Raw genomic sequence first — 20,835 nt, 5'->3', positions numbered from 1 at the left:
AAAAAATTAAAACTGACCAAAAATCTGATGGTGATGAAGGAGAAAACACAGAATATGTAAAAAAAATAACCAGGAAAACAACAGATGGCAATATTTCTTAAAAGAAAAAAAAAAAAAAGAAACAGTAGATACCAAAGAAAATATATATATAAACATATGGTCCATTTCCTAAGGATTACTAGAACTGAAGAAAGTCCATGACCTTAAGATAAGTTGGCAAACTGATGAGTTGTTAAAGACAAATTTGTCAAGAAGAGCCCCCTTTGTGTAAGGAACGATTATAAAACACTGATAGCCCCAAGAAACAAGCAAACTTTATATTCTCATTCCCAAATTGTATTCTGAAGTGGGAAAAAAATAAGCAAAACTGTTTCTAAAACATCTATTGTGAGGAAACATTCCAAAGATATTTATTGGTGAATATTTCTTGACAGCCCTATTGTATAGGAAAAAGCTGCTGCAACTAGATCTAAGCATTTTACAGGAATAGTTCAAACCTGTCAAAACTTTTGAAGGGCACTAGAAAGGGAAGGAAGCTGGACTTTCCACACAGCAGTCCAAACTCTGTCAGAAAACTCTTCTCCAAAGACGGCCCAGCTCCCAGCTCTTGTGGCCTCTTGTGCTGCTTCCCTCTCTACCTGCTGTGCTGCGAGTCTCCAAGGCAGGTTTCTTGGAAGCAATGATTATCAGCTGCCTAGGATTTTTGAAGCTGAGCAGACACAATAGCGCTCTCAGTCCTCCCTGTAACTTTCATTCATTATGATATCAAGCACTTCCCTGAGATTAGTCTGTAACGTACCACATTTTCCCCACACTCTGACCTGCACAGGTGTTTTGCTGGAAGATAGCAACCAAACAATTCTGAGAATTTGTTAGTATCCTGAGTTTTCATAAGTTACATAGTACCAATGCCTTTGTGTCTTTAAAAAGAAAAAAAAGCAAAATAGATTGACAGGACATGCGATAGCACTAAAGATAAAACTGGATTGACAATATACAAAGAACTAAACTATTAGTAATGTTATCCCTATTAGAACCTCATATCTTCATTCCACATCTGTGTCAAACTTTCATTACAATAGGGATTTTGATTCAAAGGTTTCAAAAACCTTTAAAGTATATTACTAGAATTTGCAGTTGTGTAGAAATAATTCTTAGTTAATCATGACCTCTCATTCTTTAACCATAAAATGTAATATTGTAACACATTTACAAACTGAACACTCAAATTGGAGAAAGCTGGAAAAAAAAGACAATTTTTAACTTTGTTAATTTTTTTCTCTAAAAACGTGCAATTTGCTGAATAGGTAACAGGGTAGAATGATATATAAGATTTATTTACAAGTACTAAGACTAAGATGACAAAAACATGTGGCTTAAAAAATCCCAAAATTGTATACTATCACATTCTAGTGAGGTTAGACAGTTTTGACAGGCATCAAATACTAACTATATATCCAGAGATATTTGAATGCAAAGTTTTCTTTCGTGTTATAAATCCCAATTATGTGTCATTCATTCGCAATACACATAGCTGTTTGAAGATTTATGGAACAAACTTGTATTTATTTAAATAAAATATACTAGAAAAAAAAATCCTTTTAGGAATAACTGGTTAACTAAAACCCAAAAAAATCCCAAAAGGAAAAATCCCCACTTTCCCTCATTATCCAACTTCAGTTCTTCAATTATATTTATATAACACCTACTCATTATTTCTCTTATCTGTAATGTACTTTCTCATTCTACACAACATCCTTTCAGATTGGTTTTACAGTCATAGAAGAAACTACTGTCTGTGGAGGAAAGAAAAAGCATTCACTAGTTTCAGTGTAATTTGGGATACCTGTCCACATACTAAGACTATGACTGACTTAAAGCAATATCAACTAAAGGTAGAAAGTAAGAAAAACAATAGACCTGAAATTGCATTAAAAAAGTAAATGCTTCCAACTATACGTTTGACTTTTTGTAGCCAATAACCCTACTTGGTCTTTCAGATTATCTCAAAAATATCTTGACTTATGTAAAAAGATTCTACTTATAGTGCAAAATCAATTTGATCTATCTACCCACAAAAACATTTTTTTACAAATATTAAACAAAGTGGCTCTTCCTTGCAATAAGGCCTGAAGACAGCTCTCAACTGGAGGCCCACTGATATAAAAAGGCACAATAGGATCTCACTGCAAAGTAAAAAAAACACTCTGGGAAGCACTCAGTGTGGAGAATGATGAATGACAAAAAAAAGCAATTTCACGAGCTGTAAGAATAAAAATAATATGAAATGCTTTAAGAATGTTTTTGGGGTTCTTGAAAGCCCATGTCAATCTTTCAAAAGACAGTATTTTAAAGTTGCACTGATAATCATAATACATGTATGAAAAATACCTAGTACTCATATTTCATGGATTCAAAACTGAGAAACAATATATACATCTGCAACACCTATGCATATACTTTATTGATTACAAACTGATGAAAATGTGACCTGCTGTTGAAATTTGTGAAAACTGCTTTTATTTGCATGAAATGTAATAATCTCAGAGTTACCTCAGGGAATTCAGTGGATATGGAAGGATTATCAGGTCAGACTTTATTTATTTCATTCCCTCTTTGGGAAAAAGGAACAGGATCACTTAAAAACTTCAAAGTTAAAAAGAATTTCCCATCTAGGAAAAATCAGTTCTAATGTGTCCAACTATTGTTCTGTGAACTGCTGTTTGTTGACATGGAGGCCATCCCACAGAAGTTTTTAATGCAGTAAATGAAGTGATTCTCTTGTTTCCTGCTGATTTTGCAAATAGTTCTGGAAGGGTAAACACACCTCATTTCTGAATTATTAGACCAACACAAGTGCAAGGATTCTGGTATGTGACAGGATACAGCTGGTATGAGAATGTCAACCTGTAATAATGTCACAAGTATTGTATATGACCTTTATAGGTTTCTATATACTCAATTTATGGATGTGTCAGGCTGACTAGACTTTCCCAAATTAAAATGAAACCCATGGAATCAGGAAAGTAAGAAAATGAGCTTGTCAATGTGACCCAACAAAGATCACTGGGGTACAGCATGGAGCAGTGCTACACAGAGACACAAGCCCATGCATCGAAAGCACTGGGGGGCTAGTTAGCACTGCCTCTGGGCAAACAGACTAGTGTGCCATTTCATAAATTTGCTTACTCAGCACAAATACCTGGGAATATCTACAACTTCTTTCATATAGCAGCATGAATGCCCTGCAAAGATGTTTCCCCACAGACTCTTCTAAATTATGACTCTGAAAAAGATGACTCAACCGTATGAAGTCAAGATAATGCTTCCATCTAAAATAATCTGATTGGTTTTCTGAAGTTTGTAGACAAACCTACATTTTCTGGGGAGCACAGTCTTTGTTCTTAATGGGAAGGTACTTACTGGGATAATACAATGATTCCCTTTAGATTATTTTTCCTTTCCATTCACCCAGAGAACATGGAAACCAAAGAGACCAAATCAATACTCACTGACAGAGCAGTCATACGTTGACAACATCTGACTGTGCCAACTGCTCCCATAAGGAATGGCTGCAGCTCTGCCATGCAGCACGTGCTGATGCTGCACCCCAGACAATGGTCTTCTTATGGCATGAAAGTAATGGTGCGCTGCACTGGGAAGCAATGTAAGGACAGACTGGGGGATTTAGGAATGCAAAGTTTACTGGGAACAGGATGGGGCTCTCTGGAAGGCAGAAGAAGCCAAATGGTACAGCTCCATCTGTATGGTCGCTTGATAATGGTATATAAAGCAAACTTCTCCCTGGGTCACACCCAGGTTTTCACTAAGAAAACAGTAGCTGGAGGGCCCAAACAAATCTGGGAAGTGAGCCAATGATTAAGCAATACAGATGTCTAAAGGTTTCATGCATGAGCTTATTTCCTGGACCCTTCTTATTTAGCAGGGTAGAAGTACTCTGAGTGGGTAAAAGGATGAGAGGAACTGTACAGGAACTTCTGCATATAGAAATCAGAAATAGGAGCCTAAAAGAGCTCCATGAGAGCATCTTAGGCAGTCCTGGCCTATTCTCACTGTCTGAGCTTTGGAGCAAGAAAGTTTGCTTGTGTTTTTTAATCCATATAACCCCGCAACCTCTGAAGCACACTAATATGACTTAATTTACATAGTTAGTGGATGTTACTGTTTCCAGAGTGAACCAAATGACATGGAATGAACTGTCTTACTTTATGGAGGTAACAGCAATTAACCTTAAGGATTACAAGGTCCAAAGCCTTTCCTAAGCAAGAAAGAGCTGTGATTTCCAAGACTGTCCCTTGTGAGATGTGACCACTCACTTCTGAAGTGCAAAGCATTCAGAGACCCAGTCAAAATTAATGAAAAATATGAAGAGAAAGATAAAATTAGAAGTTTGTCAGATCTAGACAGAGATTTTACATATACATATATCTATATACATATATATAAATTTATCTCCAAAATAAGACACACTCCCATAGATATTTGAATGCATAATATATTCAAAATCTTAGAAGTCTAGATACCAGTCTAATGTTGAATGACATCTATCTGGAACTTGTTCACTGACTTCAAGAGATCAATGAATCACACCATACTGTTGACCTCTAAAGACCTATTTCTTCCAAATATTTTTATTCAGCCAAATGCTTAATGGCCTTAAATTCTAGGAAGATGCATTTCAGTTTTTTTGAATAAACTTCAGCTTTCAGCTAGAAATGTTCTCCAGAAGGGAAGCTTAAAGTAATGGAAAGAAATTAAAATCCAAATGTACCAGTCTGTTTTATTTTCTCTCACCTTATTGACATAATTAATGAAGTAGAGTTGCTATTTGCATTTTGCCATCACTGTATATTTATTAAGTATATGCAATTAGTGTAGCCCCTTGCAGCTGTTGGAAAAGAGTATAGATCTTGCATTAGGCTGATCAAGTAATCACTGCTCATGAGTGTTTAAGGACAAATTAGAGCCCTTTTACTCCAGAGTAAAATTTTCCTACAGTATTATATATCTCAAAAGTAACACATAACTTTTGGTCAACATATCTATATCCTTCCTCAGTAGTTGAACTGTAAAATGTTAAGTCCTGTATAAAACTGGCGGAAGTTATTTTATCAGTAGCTATTTTTCCTCTGTGTTTCATAATTATCTAGGATGCATGCTTAAAATGCTAACCTGTCACAGAATAGCTGGCTACCAGTCTGTTTTGACTATTTCCTCTGCAACATCTTAGCTCTCCACAATTTCTTTTACATTCTTTTCCTTTTGCTAAATTGAAAATTTTATGGGTATAGGAGAGCAAGGACAGCAAAATACACTAAAACTCTGTATACAGACATTTTTTCCAATCTTCCTGTATATTGCCAATAGATTTTATAATACAATTCAGTACAATCATAAAAGTGGATGCACTCATTACATTTTTACTGATGTACTCTAATAAATTGTGAAACGCAATTATTTCTTTTCTGAAAAGTAGTTTTCAAATATGGTATTACAAAATTCATTGTTTTATTTCTTGTTGTTTATTTCAAATAAATCTTCATTTTCAGAGTAATGGCACAATATTTTGTAATTTATTATATCATTTTGGTAATGCAAATTTGCCAGTGACAAACTTAGTTGTAGAAGTCATTCTCTACTCTGACCTAATACTTACTCTAGTACTTGAGAATCCCTCCTGGAGTTCATTGCATTTTGTGTCACATATATTCACTGGGTAGACACCTTGTATAGCAATATAGTGGGAGTGCAGAGACCGAGGATGAAAAATACATAGGATTAGATTAACTCACTCAGAACCTCTAGAAGTTCGGGCTATAGGGATCTATTGCAACATCCAGAAGTTTGGATGGTTATTTAAAATTGAATCTAGAATTCCACAATCATAGGAATCTAGCATTCTTTAAGGAGATTTTGCCAAACAGCAGGTATGGAAAGAAAACACAATTATAACAGCTTACCCATTTCTCTCCAAACATCATTTGGACTACCAATTTATTTTTTTTCTCTGCTCTAGTTTTGCAGGGAGCAAAACAGTCAGAGGGCTTTCCCTGCAGATCTGGTTCTCTTTTCCTTTTTTATTTTCCTTTTTTTTTTTTATCATAACAAAAAGGAAACCAGACTTCAATTCCATAATCAACCTCTTTCCATTCACCTTAAGGCTTGGTATGTCTGCTACTGAAATTCCATCTCTACCTCCAATATTTCTATAACAGGATCACACAGAATCACAAAATGGGTCAGGTCAGAAGGGACCATGACAGGTCATCTGGTCCAACCTCCCGGCTCAAGCAGGATCATTGTAGAGCACATGGCACAGGATTGCATTCAGATAGCTTTTGAATATCTCCAGTGAGGGCGACTCCACAGGTTCTACAGGCAATCTGTTCCAGTGCATGGCCTCTTGCACAGTAAAGGAAGTTCTTCTTCATATTCAGGTGTAAACTCCTGTCCTCCTCCTTTCTTTGATAATGCTGCTTTTTATGTGTTCATGCTCCCTGCAATTTGAAATTTGAAATTTTCCATCTTTCCCTGTTTGAGATGTATTTCAGTCCTAAGTTCTTTCATTCTCTCTGAGTCACTGTTTATTACAGTTTTGTGCATTAATGAGGCTCATGATCCTGTTGTGCCTCTCTACAGTTGGGAACAGATTATATGCTTGCAGAAGTGCCTTCCTTCCTCATTCGGCCTCTCCAACTGGAAGCTGACAGAAGCAGGCTTGATGAGATATAAAAGAACAGGCTCTGTCCTCAAGAGCCTCCTAATGTTTTTAATAAATCGAAGGTGGACCTTGCTGTTTTACCTAGAGAAGATAAAAAGTAAAAATATCCCAACCTCATGGATAATACTTCTTGTTTTTACCATTTCAAACAGGTAGGGTGTGGTGGGGGGAAACAGTTTTCCCCCTGAAGTTGTAAAATGGTAAAACCCCAGGGGGTGGTGACCCTTGAGGTTTTGAGCCAATGAGCGCTTCTGCAAAATATAAACATATCACAAGCAGAACGGAAGAGAAGGTAGTTGTAGTTGTTGTTGAAGAAGTAGCCACGTTGTAGAGCCACGAGCAAGGGGCTTGTGTAGCACTATATCTGATGAGAAACTTGTTTAAACATGTCTTAAAATGGCTCTTTGTGGTCTCTTTGCAAACACGTGTTTCTTCTTCCCAGCACCCCCCCACAGCAACTGTTATCTCCCATGCAGGAATGTCCTGGGAAAGGTGTCCTGAGGTGTCCCATTGGTCCTTTGTTTAACCCCTTCCTATTGGCTGTTGACCCCTTACCTGATGGTTTCTTTTGTGTGACCCTGAACTCGTGATTGGTTCCCCTTTGACCCTCCTAAAAGCCTTATAAACCCCTTCCCAACAATAAACTCTCTCTTGCCTCCTCTCCACGCCCGGTGTGCTGTCTCTGTGCCTGCCATGGAGCCACGTGGGTGCTGGGGGGAGGGGAGGGCACCTCTCCCCTCCAGGCTCGGGGCCTGAAAAACCCTGTCACTGGAGTCCCCCTTCCCCGTCCACCAAGACGTCGGAAATGGTTCTTCAGACGGAGAAGGAACTAGAGATGGGCTCCCCCACGTCGTGGATGGGGAAAGGGAAACCCAGAGGCTTGGAGTCCCTTGGGGCCTCTGCTCCCTGCCCCCAGCCCCCGGCAGGGGGGCTACAGGGACTTGGAACAGTGTTAAACTAGGCTAAGTACCTGTAGCTAGAAAGCTAAAGAAGCTTTCTCCACTGTGAGTGAGCAGAGACAGAGCAGCAGCAGGAGCAGCACCCAGAGACTGTGGCTGAGAGCCAAGAGATAACGGAGAAGCAGCAGAAACAAACATGCAGCTGAGCAGGAAGACACAGAGTTGTCTGAGAGAGCCGAGAGAGAGAGCCAGCAGCAGAGAGAGAATTAGGCTCTACAGAGAGAAAGCTGGGGTAAGAACTGAAACAAAACCCCAAACCCCTCTGAGACCTCTGAGAGAGAGGAGGATGATGGACTCTACTTGAAAGAGTCGTGGAGTGCTACAGCACTGCAGAGAGGAGCTGAAAAGCTCCTGGAAAGGTGGACCTTGCTGTTTTACCTAGAGTAGATAAAAAGTAAAAATATCCCAACCTCATGGATAATGCTTCTGGAAAGCTGGACCGGGACGATTAAAGGAATGTGGAGGGGGTGACCTTTGGCCCCCCCTCGCCGCTGCTGCCAAGCTAAGCTAGCAGCCTGAGATCAGAGCACAGAAGCTCTGATAGAACTCTTGAGGCAAAGGCCTTCAACTGAAAGCTGCCCGAGATGTTCTGACTCAGGGGTGAATCCCCTGAGGAAGGGACCTTCATGGGGGTCTTACACCCCATGATATGACATGGTGAAGCGAGTTTTTTCCCTGCTATGCAGTCCACGGAAGAGAAGGCCCTCACTTGGAGTCGAGTGGCCGAGAGGGCTTGGATACCCCCTCGTGTGTACTGGCAGAGATCCAGCTACAGCTGCTGCATGGAAGAGAGAGACAGAGAGACCTGCTGCCTTAGAGACATTGCTGCTCTGAAAGTGGAAAGGATCTTTCCTTCTTCCCTCTTGGACTTTTATTTGGAGGGGAGAAGAGATTTGATCCATTGTAAATACTTTTATGTCATAGTAGAGATAGCTAAGATTGTATATAATGTATTGTAGTATTTATTTGTACAGTCATTGTAATATATATTCCCTTTCCCCCATTTTGAGTCTTGTGTAGTGTCTGGAAAAACCATCTCGCACTGGGTTGAGATGTGGGAGGGGGTTTGGACTAGGGAATTGGATTTTGAGGCTCTCAAACCATGACATAAGGAAATGCTACAAAAGTGTTTTGTAAAAGGAAGGCAGGGGAGAAACCTCCATTTCACACCAACTTACTGCTCTCCTACTCTGTCATTGCCATTTAGAAGATGCATAACTTTGAAAGAAAAAACACAGTTTAACTGCTCAAATTTTTCCTCTTGCAGTAGCTCCAGTTAAGAAGCCTACGGCACTTCCCTCCTATTTTAGGATACTGGCAAAAATGATGATACACACAAAAGAACAGAATCAACCTCATGGGTGGTACAACCAAAGAAAATTAATTATTTATCTTCATGCAAAATAAGCAACAACTGGTAGAATATGCTTTGCATATTTTCAGTCAGGTCTCTTATCTGAAAGACTACTTTGCACATTCAAGCATGGACTGGTTTTGAGTTACATGAAATATTACATAATAAAGAAAAGATTCCACTAGGTAATTATAAGGTTTTTCATTAAAAGCCAGAAAAACTAAAGGATAACCCTGAATTATTATAGCCATTTCCATTAATCCTTAAAAACAAAATTGAAAGAATTAATTTTTATTCTTAGATCATAAATTCTCTTCACACATCCTAAAAGTAGCAAAAGTTATAATAAAAGTCTGCTGACAAACTATAATAGGATTGCATTCAGAGTTGTGTTATACCCCACTAACCAAACCACCTTTATAATAATTTTACTCTTACTTTTGAGGACTAAAAGTATCTTTTCTGGATTAACAAGTATTTGTTAAGCAAAATGTTTTCAGAAAGTGATCTCGGAAGAACTGCTTTAATAAGAGTATCTAATAACCAAATGCATAGGACAGCAAGAGGAAAAATAGTAATTTTATGTCTACCAACAGAGCAGAACAATCCAAACATTCCTCTCCTTTTCTCAGCTGGAAAGACTTCTAATTTGTATGGGATTTTATTTTATTTTATTTTATTTTATTTAATTCTTGTTTGGGGCTACATCTTATATAGGATTACATTTTAATCATCTGTGGTCTGCTCACTGACGAAGTCTCTTGACATTTAAAACACAGTTTATATTTATTTAGTTATGTTCCAATAGCATTCATCATTGTATGTTTAGGATAAAGAAAACAGCTACAATATATTTCAAGATAGTTGGAGACCAAAGCGATTCTAAGCAAAGGCATTTGGCAAATTATGAAACAGAATGTCCTAGTGTTTTCCCATGTGATGAAACCGAAAGGGATTGAAAGGGATTTCCCTTTTTTTTTTTTTTTTTTTAAATCTGTTTTGCCCTTTTATTGGCTAAGGGAAGCAAACAGACTTCATAGACTAAGGCAAACTTTCACACTGAGGCATCAGATCAAACATTTACTGATTTGAAGAGGCATATTGAAAGGAGAAACACCTTTACTAACTGTAAATGTTGGACTACAGAAAAGGTTTCTAAGTCTAAACAGAGAAGGCTTTCCTTTGCCAATCTGGACTCGCTGCAACTGTGGACTACAAATATAACTATTACATTTACCTCTGTCCTCTAGAGCACACTATGATGAATTCTACTCCTACTGCACTTTGCAGATCAACTCTAAAGCAAAGTCTAATTAGAAGCATATTGTTACAGTCAACTCTGGATATTTAAACACTATGTTATACTGAAAGCTTAAAGAGACTGAAATAAACAGCATGCCAGCTTAATGAAAGATTTAATCTACTTTTTATCACTTAATAATGTCCAAAGCAGACTGCTAAGGAATACTATTCCTTTTATGAAATCCTACATTCTAGCAACATGCTGCCCTTTACTGACCCTAGCAGTTGGCTGAAGCTCAAGGTGTTGCTGATTGCTTTGGTCAGGAGAAGAAATCAGTGGAAGAGATGTCTGCTTTAGGCATAATCCTCAATATGTGCTCTATTACCTCTAATTGTTTCTCTCAAGTACAGAAGCCCTTGAACAGGGATTCAGAGAGAAAGAGAAAGGAGAATAGGTAGCAGAACAGGACACCTTACAGAGTAAATTACTGGTGAGCAGTCTTTCTACAGTCTTCATTTGTTTGTGCATATATATATATATATATATATACATATATATATATATTCACATAACTTGAAGCATTACTTTTTTTCTCTGCATGGGGAATGAGAAGGACAAAACATAACATCATGGGAGGTAAAGGTGGGTTCACACTTTCAGGCTTACTATCTGCAGCCAGCTGGGCTGTTGGATGAGGAGAGAGCTGTTTTGCAGCAGTTAACTTTTCTGGGTGATCATGTTCTTTGAGTAGAGTGATAGAATTAGAGACAGGGTTGGGAAGAGGAAAAAGCAGGGCCTGTCTCTTCACTGTCAGTTGCTAAATTCTTTGAGAGTAACCCAACCCCTAGAAGTGTTGAACTAAGGTGAATGCTCAGGTCATACCACTGCAGTAGCCTGATGCTTCAATGGCAACTCCTCATGGAGACAGAACTTCTGCATGGTTATGACTGTAGTCAAAACCCTGCTCATTGCATTTGGGCTAGCTGTATTTAATGTTGTCTATAGGAGCACTAGGAAGACAGAAATAGCATCGATAAACAGAACATTAATTTCTTCTTCCAGAAGTGGAGGGAAGTTCTGAGGTAAAAAAAATTGTAAGTGGTGATCATATTCAGAGGTAATTAAGAGATGAATAGATTACTACTGTAAATGTTAAAAGAGAGTAAGTTCAATAACTACCACCAGGTACTTCTTTCTTCCATCAGTGAAGAAGACATGATTATGTGCACTCTAAAGTTCTACAAAATAGGAAAAACTTTAAGGAAGTGTGCAGATATCTGTAACATTTGGCAAACTGTTTTTTCTGCCATCGAAAATTTTAAAACAGACAAAATTCTTTTGAGTCAAATCTTGAAAGGGGTTGTTATCTAATAGGTGAGCAAACAGTATATGCAGAGACCCTCTAAGATGGCTCCACAACAGCTAGCTCCAGTCAGAAATAGGATTTCTTTGTTGGTAGTGTTGCTGTACTGTCCATCTTCCTTTTTGGATCAGTGCTTGCTCAAAATCTTTGCGCTTCATGCTAACTTTCCTTTTTCCCTTCAGTTACAGGCTCACACCATATTCTTGTGGCTTAATTTTAGACATATTCTGAATAATTAATATCTTTAACCAAGCTATCAAACCCTTCATCACCTCAGATAATTGAGAGTTGAGTGCCTCAAGAAAATGATAATACAGAAATGAAAGTTCACTGATTCTCCATAATCTGCTAAGGTTGAGCAACTGATCAGAATGATGAACATATGAATGTGACATATGCTGAAAATAACTGCTAACTTACCTATTCAGCTATTATGGACTGTTTCCAGACCTATCAAGCCCCTAGTAGAAGGTAGTACATGATAATAAATGCATGACTCTGGCTGAACCAGAACGAATGGGGAACTCAGGCCACCAGCGTAAATGTATTTTATTTGTGATATCTGATTCCAGAAGACGAAATCGGATCACGGCAACACCCCAGCCACCTGACACATCAGCTCCATTTTCCTCTCCCACACTGTGTGTCATGGTTCTTGTGATTACAGACCTTCTGACGATTAAGATTAGGATCAAGGTTTCTCCTGTGATGAAGATTCAGAGCTTTTCATGTCAAGATCCTTTACCACAAGTTACAGTGAACACCATCAGTAGACTACTTAAGCATATAGGCTTATGCTTTGGCCTGACTGATGGAATTGAAGATCCCTGAATTCACTGTGGTAGCCATTAAAATCAACAGTGTCTTTATTGCATAGCAATAGCACACAGAGCAAGATAATCAGCTGCGTTTTAGAGTACTGCCATCACCCCCAGAGATGACTTCAATTGGTCCAACGTGATTGGCAGAGCAGAAAATCTAAGTGAGAAAAAAACATGTTCTGAGGAAAACATGGATGTAAAAGAAAAGCTTGTTTTAAATTGGAAGCCTTCACAAACATGTGCATGCACATGCACACCTAAAAGAAGTGAGCTACTGCTGCTGAACAGATATTGTCTAGGGAGCTTCCATTCCAGTTGACACCTTACTTTTCTTGCAGGATTATCTGTGTTACTTTCTCACTGAAAGCATCAAACTCTTCACTTTCAATCCAAGCCCTGAAAAACTAATATAGTTTCTTGGGACTGAATCACATAGGAGCAGGCAAATTGACATAAAAGCAAATGAATCCCCAACTCCTAGCTACCCCAGAAGACATTCCCCCTATAGGTAAATGGGTTGCTTCCAGTCTTTTATTGGATTTACTTGAACTGGCTCCAGTCACAAAACTCATCTTTTTCTTCCTCCCCCAAGATAAAAGACACAGTTTCCTAGTAACTTAATTATAAACAGTTTTGAGGCAGAAAAATGAGCTGTAATGGAGAATGTATAAGAGCAGCTGAAGCTTTTAATAGAAAAAATGTGAACACAGTGAATTAATTAGAGAAGTCTGGAGGGGATTTTATTGTGACTTCTGGTATAAAATATATCCAGTTTAACTGAAAATTCATGCAAAGAACTTTTCCCATTTGACAAAAGCACACAGGTGTGGCACAGCAACTAGTTCCAACACCAAGGCTGTGTGGACAAAGAGTGTCTGAACAGGAATATATATACAATGAGTTCATTTTTCCTCTCACTTCTTTTGCACTGCTATAATTCTGTTATGTCCCACACAGTCTAGGGTTTTTTTGTTGTTAATTAACATTCAAAAATCATCTGACCTTCAGAGAAGGTTGCAAATTTCTCCAAGCTACCTCTGATGGCTTCTTTGTTTGCATAAAATATACCAGTCATATAAGCAGAATTCAGCATTCATATTATATTAGAACTGAAATATTCAAAATAAAGTCTGTCACTTTCAGCTGACCAAATGTTCTGAAGCTGTAAGGATTTATATTTGTATTTAATTTCAAACATGAGAATAATCCCAACATATCATGTAACGCACTGCAGGAATAGTGAGTGACTTGTGTCACATAGCGTGCATTATGAAAATATGTATTTTTCTACTGGAACAAGCATGGGCAAATTATAACATACATAATTTCACATTTTATGTAAATAATAATTTTAATTTTAAAAGGATCTGCTTCTTTTTTTATAATATACAAAATGGCAACTGGGTCTGTCATATCACAGGAATACCTATCTGCTTACAGCTTCTCCCAGCTGGAAATTCTCATCAAGTGATTAACATCCATGACACAGTATTGATTGCTGAACACAATTTTATGATGTGTTTTGCAGACAATTCCCTATATTTTGGCTATAGAAAGTGTCAAAAATGTCAGTCTGCCACCTAAGCAGCTTGGAAGCCAAACTTTTTCTGCCTGTCAAAGCTGAGACCTGCAGGGAAAGCCAAGAGAATTCAGTCCATTCTAAATTGTTTATTTTATGCCTTAAGTTCTTGAAGGACTCAACAAAAGAACACTCAAGGCAAGATGCTGCTCAAAGCTGACTCAGCTTTGCCATGTAAGCGCACCGCAAGTGCAGCTCATCCCTATGCCTTCAAACACAACACATATTTAAGTGCACTTCCACAAATTTCACCTATATTAACTAAATTCCATAATACTTATACTTGTAAAATAATAAATATGCAAAATAATTTTAAAATTAGATAAACGATACTTTAAAAACACTTCAGTTATCAGAATGCAATCTCAAGACCATGAATATGAAGAACATGGGTTAAAAAACCCTGAGTCTCACATTCTATCAGCACTCACCATTCAGCCACTTGGAGTTGTACTGGGCAGTCCGGAGAGGAGGAAGAGCCCCCAGACTTCGATAAATAGCAGGATCCCTTCCTGGAAAATCCATGGCTGTAGCAGCATATAATTCCCCACTGGAAGTGAGAAGAGCAGTGGAGTTGTGCTGGGGACTGTAAGGACAACGAGCCATGCCACTGATTTGGTCATGTATCTCTGTCAAGTTACTTAACTGTAAAAGAATTAGAAAAAGGGATTAAAATTACCTAAAAATTATAATTTCAGCCAAGCTATATCAATCTGAGCAAAATCCTACCATAAATACCAGTTATCTGCTTTGGTATTGTACAGTAGTGATGAGCTAACCTTTACATCAATCTGAAATTTTCTCATATAGAAAGTTTTATTACCATGTTGTCCAGTTTGCTTTTGCTACTTTGGTATGTAAAACATGCATGACAATCATTAGTCACCATGGCTAAAAAGTTTTCTATTAGAAGCAACTCAAAAATTAGTTATCTGTACAAAGATTGTTACTATGTAAAAGAAAAACAGACCTGATTGCCAGAATCAACTAAGGTATTCACTGTAGCAAACTAGACAATAAAAAAAAATAAATCTATTATTTGTTTTGTTGGTGCATTTCAGGAAATAATCTCATATGAAAAATGAGATTAACAAAAGGAGCTTTCCAATATAGCAGAACCATCTCTGATTTCATAGCCCAAATACTTTCAGCCATAAAACACAGTATGATGTTAATGTGCTATTTGAAAGAAAAGGTAAAATGGTTTTAAATATAATAAATGTGCCTAGGAGTTTTCAGTGATACAGTTATTCTTTGTATTTAAATGTTTCTCCCATCCTGACATATATGGGCAGCTAGTCCAAACAGTGACATTTTGATATTATGACTTTTATTGATCCTACTATTAGGGGTGTTTTGAAAACAAAATGACAGACCTTCTTAACCAAGATTTCTGATTTTCATCAGAAAGAAGTTACATGTACTCTCATTTCTCCAGAACTACACACACAAAGGATGCAGCTATGCAACTACATTTTATAACTAACCCAGTTGATGCTAACCAAACTTGACATAGTGGCAGAAATCTTAGAAATACCTAAAGTTCAAGAAAATTACCCTGTAGGAGGAATTGAGCTGCTCATAGCTGTGCTCCTCTCATAGTTGAGGAAAAGACTGCAAAAGAGATCATTGGTTAGCTCTCCTATTTGGTCTGCCACTAGCTAAATCAGCCTTTTACAAATCAGCTCACCCATCAACATGCAAACAGCCAGTTCTCAAACACAGTATGCTCTGCCTTTTTATCTGCTGGCCTAGAACAGGATTCCAGCTTGTGAGGCAAAACTCATACCGTTCGATTGGTGCAGATTGGAGTGAATGCATTGGTTCCACAGGTGAAGAGATGCTTGCCTCCCACAAGAAGCACTCGAATATAGTTCTGGCATTCCTCCTGTGATGCAAAAAAAGTATATTCAGTGATACTTCAAACTGTAGAGGAGACCAATTACACTTTGCTTTCCACGGTTATGTGTCCACACAGAAAATCTTTTAGGGAACAAGGTTTAAGCATACCCAATGTCTTAGCAATTACGATATGCATAGATTTCTTAATTAAAACACATGCATCCATCAACCTTCCCAAAATGTTCTTAATAGGATAACAATAAACCTCTTCAGTATTGGAGATTTCTTCTCAGGGTACATCTCAAAGGTTTAGCTAAATTCTGAACAGATAGATGCTGCCTTAAATACACTTCTCTCTCAAGAGATCAGATGCTGATTTCAAAGACAGATTGGCTAAGGAAAGAAGTTGTGAGGAAAACAGGAGAAAGAACAGTCTGTCAGTAACAAGACCATACCGAAACCAGTACAAATAAAATTCTTGAGATATTCAGATGTGGATTTGTTACCACTGATTTCATAATTTACACAATCTGTTTTATTAGAAGCATCTACTTTTCTGTTAATTCAAAGTTTCTCAAAAATTTCATTACTGCAATACAAAGATGCTCACCCCTGAGGAATAACTTTACATCCTTTTTACCCCATTAGAATGTTTGAAGGCTTTGTAATACTCATGTCTCTCATTTCAGAAGCTGTAAACGAACATCAAATTCTACTCTTTATTCAGACAGAAAGCCTTCTCCTACAATATTAAAAATCTCCCAGAACTGTAGGTAGGAAAGATTCAAACACCCCTCTTGCAAAAATCAGTGTCCCAACCTGATAAAATGATCAATAATATGTTTGGAGAAAATAAAGTTTTGTTTGGAGAAAATAGTTTCCTAGAAACTAGCATCTGAATACTCTCTAGCATTCATCACAAGATAGTCTCATATAAAGTATGAAAAAACCTTGTGAAATTACAGCTATGCAATTCCAGCAGATATTAAGAGAAATCATGTAAGTAAATCCATACAATAGTAATGGTGCAGAAGTCCCATTATCTGGCCTACAGTTATATTAAATGTATTGCTTGTTTATCTTGAAAATAGACTCTCATCCTAGAAGAAAACAAATATAATCCTGAATAAACTGAACAGGCACAAAATAGACTGCAAAAGAAGATGAAGAAAATACTTTAAAGATCTCTGAGAAAACTCTCAAGATTTATCTTCTATAACTTTTCTCATAAAAAAAGGTTAAAAATAAACTAAACAAATCCTGTAAAATCTCAGAAAAAAACCCTGCCTCTTTGAAAAATCATTCTCAAACCCACATTTAAACTAGTCTCTCATGAAAATGATGAAAATATTGCTTTTAAATGATTGTCTTTGAGCCTTTAAAGGTAAGGGCCAAACGTCTTAGAAGTAAAATTTGATTCCTATTGTGTAAAAAATACAAAGTTTTTATACTGAACTTTAAAAAACTGTCATTTTAATATTCTTTAAACCACAAAGAAGCAAACATGCAACCATAAAACAGAGGTGGGCAGTGCAACAAGCCTTTTATAAATAAATAATTTCACATCTTGGCAGTACAGGCAGTTTCCGTGTTTTAGGTTGCTTTAACACCATCAACAAAAGAAAAAAAAAAGAAACCAAAAAGCCCAACAATTGAAAGCAATTCCTTTTTTTTTTTTTAATTTTTTAATTTTTTTTTGTGGGAAGGGTGCTCAGGGAGGTTGATAGAATGTACAACAGTAATTTATTCTTTGGTCTGTTTCCATTCTGCCCTTTGCAGCAAGCCATGGAATGTAAGTGTAGGAAAAATAAGTGGGTTCTGACATTACGACGTACCCAACCTCTCCTCTTCATATTCCAGAGCTCCCTGAAATAGTGTCTATTCCAAATTACTTGCATGCTGATCACCCACTCTTTTTGTTCAAAAATAATGTTAATTTTTTAAACTCTGGCGTTCTTGGGAATCACAGGATTCTTCTCTTTAATGTTCCCAAGTCCTGTGCCAACTTGACAATAATCCATACTGCAACAGGGCAAATAAAACATCTCATTTCAAATTTTTGTCGGGCAGACAAAGAATAGCTTTTTTAAGTGTCTGTTTTCTTCCTATGAAAAAAAAGTTTACATTAATAGAAAACAAATTTTTTTAAAAAATTGTTATTAATAAAACAATCACCACCCGAAAACATACTGAAAAATTACTTCATTGTTCAGTCATTTGAATTGTTCAGAGATACTTTTCTAGCTCTGGAGTCAAGCTTGGTGGTACTGGTACACTTTTGACACATTTAAAATTGAGATGTGTATTGTAAAAGTGGTAGAGGTGAATGTAAAGGACTTCAAAAGCAAAATATTTTTTAGTTCAGAGAGCAGTATTAGGTTTAATAGTCATCTTTTATGTAGTCTTATTCTCCAGTTCATCTTGACCTCTATGGCATATACTTTCCTGTTTTCCTATAAAAATATGTCTGAAATAAAGAAATTAATTTAGGAATTACTTTGTACTTCTACATCAGCATATCTGAAACAAAATAAAACTATTAGAAACAATTCAGCAGCCAAGCAGGCTAGGCTGTTACTTAAGTTTAAGACTACCTTGACAGTTCAAGGAGAATCTGGCTGCAGTATGGTTATCCACTTGCAGCAATGTTAACATTTTAAACACACCTGTGGCTTAATTTTTATATACCTTTATTGACAGATCAGATATAACACATACAACCATTAAAATCTTAAATAAGCAAGGGATGGGACTTAATTTCAATTATTATTATTTTTAATCTCTTTGGTTTATTGCATTTTTAACATGTGTATTTATATTTTTCCTTGGTAACATTTCCTACCACAACTATCAATATGAATGGGCAAATTTATTCTCTTAACCATGTGTGGTGTTTTAGACTTCTAAATGCTAATGCATGCTGGTCACAAGGACATAATTTTGTCTGACTCACTCTTGGAGCCACTTGTTATTTTAAGCAACAGCTTAAATTGTTGGATAAATGTCTGAAGTCTGAGTAACAAACATCGGCCTTCAAAAGTCAAGTGCGCATTACACTGTCAAATGTGACAGATGTCCCTATACATTTTCCCCTTCAGCTCTTTTCCCTCGTTGGCTCCTAAAGCATAAACTTCAGAACAACAAGCACTGATAACAGCTACAGGCAAAAATTCCAGGCAGCTTCTTTCTCAAGAACAAAAAAAAGAGTTATGTTTCACTGACCATTATCTCAAAACTACTAGAGTTGCTTCAGGGTTCAAAGCTAGCTCCTGATTTTAGGGCAGTGACTCCATCAGTAAGCTGACTTTTAGTTTTGCCACCTGAACTCATTGCCCCCATGCTGCTCTGTGGTCAGCAGAGCTTCAAGAGAAACCAGGATCTGAACGAATAATCTACCCATGTCCATCCTTGCAATTCTCATCTCTCCTTCACCACAGTCTGGGCTGGCCTTACTTATTTTGTCTCCAGTCTTTTCTGTCTCTTTCCTGCAGTCACATGTGTCTGCCCTGAAATCTGAATTAGCCCTGAGAAATGTTCTAGAAATGCAACCCCCAGCAACTCTCCAATTTGGGCTCGATCTGTTTATACAACAACAGTCCAACAAGCAGTTTTTCTAATAACAGTAACTGTGTCTGCCAGGAGATTCCCTCTGAAGAGGGACAATTCCCTGTAGCACTGCAGTGAATTCCTCCTGGTCTGATAATTCCCAGTTTTTCCAAGGGAAGGCTTTTGTGGTTTGACTAGGAGGAGAAGCATGCCACATAGCAGCTGCTTTCCTCATCTGCATGCATAAGTCCTCATTCTACAGAAAGTATAGTGACCTTGCTTTAGTCTTGGAAATAAGGCAATAAAAGACAAACATCATTAGGCTATCTTTTCTCTGGTCATAAATGTATCCTTTGATTTTTAACCTCAAGCACATCAGGGAAAACAAAAGAGGCATGAAAAGTTCAAAAAGACAGTAGGCATTCCAACTGGGTAGGTTGCCTCAGTCAATATCTCTGCATTCTCCAGTAACTCCCACGTGAAGCTTTCAGGCCATAAAGTCTTCACACACACAAAAAAAAAAAAAACAAACAAAAAAAACAACCAAAAGCAAAACCAAAACAAAAACCAAACCAAACCAAACCAAAACAAAACAAAAAAACCCACAAAAAAACCCCAAAAAACAAACCCTGTGGTAACAATATCTATTTACTTCCAGGATTACTTTTGAAAGTAAAGAAGAATCAAGATTGTACTCCTCTTCTAGATTGCGAATGAGGAACATGCCTATGGGTACCAAGGAAATCTTTATCAAAAAAATAACAATACTAAGAAACAATCCCAGAGGTCATTATTAGAATAGCATGTACACTATTTTACAGTGACAGCCTAACTTCTAATCATCAGGTTCTACAAAAGGGTGTGATAAACATGAATGAAACTCTGCATGAATAAAAAACTACACTAAGGTCCATTCTTAAATGTGTTTAACCAGTGTTGAGTATTTCTCCTAGCAAAACTATTTAATAGCAACATACGCTTTGCACTGTTGAAGCAAACGTGGTAACATTGTTGTCAACATATTATTCAAAAGTACACCACTATAGCCTCAAATCTACAATTACTTTCATCCATCACTGCACTGTGACTTTCAGACAAATTGAATGTTTTTCTCACAGCTTTAACTTGGAAAATCACTGTAAAACAAAGCCGTAAATGTTTAGTTACACTTGCATTCATACCAGAATATAAGGCCCTTGATCAGAGCAATCTGTCATATTTTATTGTCACTTGAGCACATTCCCTTACTTCCAAGTACTGTCATCTGAAAGCTAAGGATAAAGGCTTGAGGGACATATTACATATAGAAGTGTAAATTTTCTAGTGAGAAATGACAAATTAAAAAATTAAACATTTGCTTAAAATATGAGGTCCCAAAAGTTCTTT

At 37.2% G+C, this 20,835-nt stretch overlaps 1 protein-coding gene across 1 annotated transcript in view; it reads right to left on the bottom strand.

Moving 5' to 3' along the window:
* Positions 1–20,835, bottom strand: part of SEMA5A (semaphorin 5A) — a 240,238-nt gene that overhangs the window by 133,646 nt on the left and 85,757 nt on the right. Inside the window, exons 5-6 of the mRNA XM_039386823.1 lie at positions 15,851–15,949; positions 14,493–14,706 (exon numbers count right to left, since the gene is read on the bottom strand). Of these exons, the coding sequence (XP_039242757.1) occupies positions 14,493–14,706; positions 15,851–15,949 (313 nt within the window). The remainder of the gene's footprint in view (positions 1–14,492; positions 14,707–15,850; positions 15,950–20,835) is intronic.

This window comes from Pipra filicauda, unplaced genomic scaffold, assembly GCF_003945595.2.
Source record: "Pipra filicauda isolate LSUMZ 115617 unplaced genomic scaffold, ASM394559v2 scaffold507_size779033_pilon, whole genome shotgun sequence".
Lineage (NCBI taxonomy): Eukaryota > Metazoa > Chordata > Aves > Passeriformes > Pipridae > Pipra > Pipra filicauda.
Note: the sequence above shows the minus strand (reverse complement) of the source record. Positions and strands in the feature narration are given on the sequence as shown.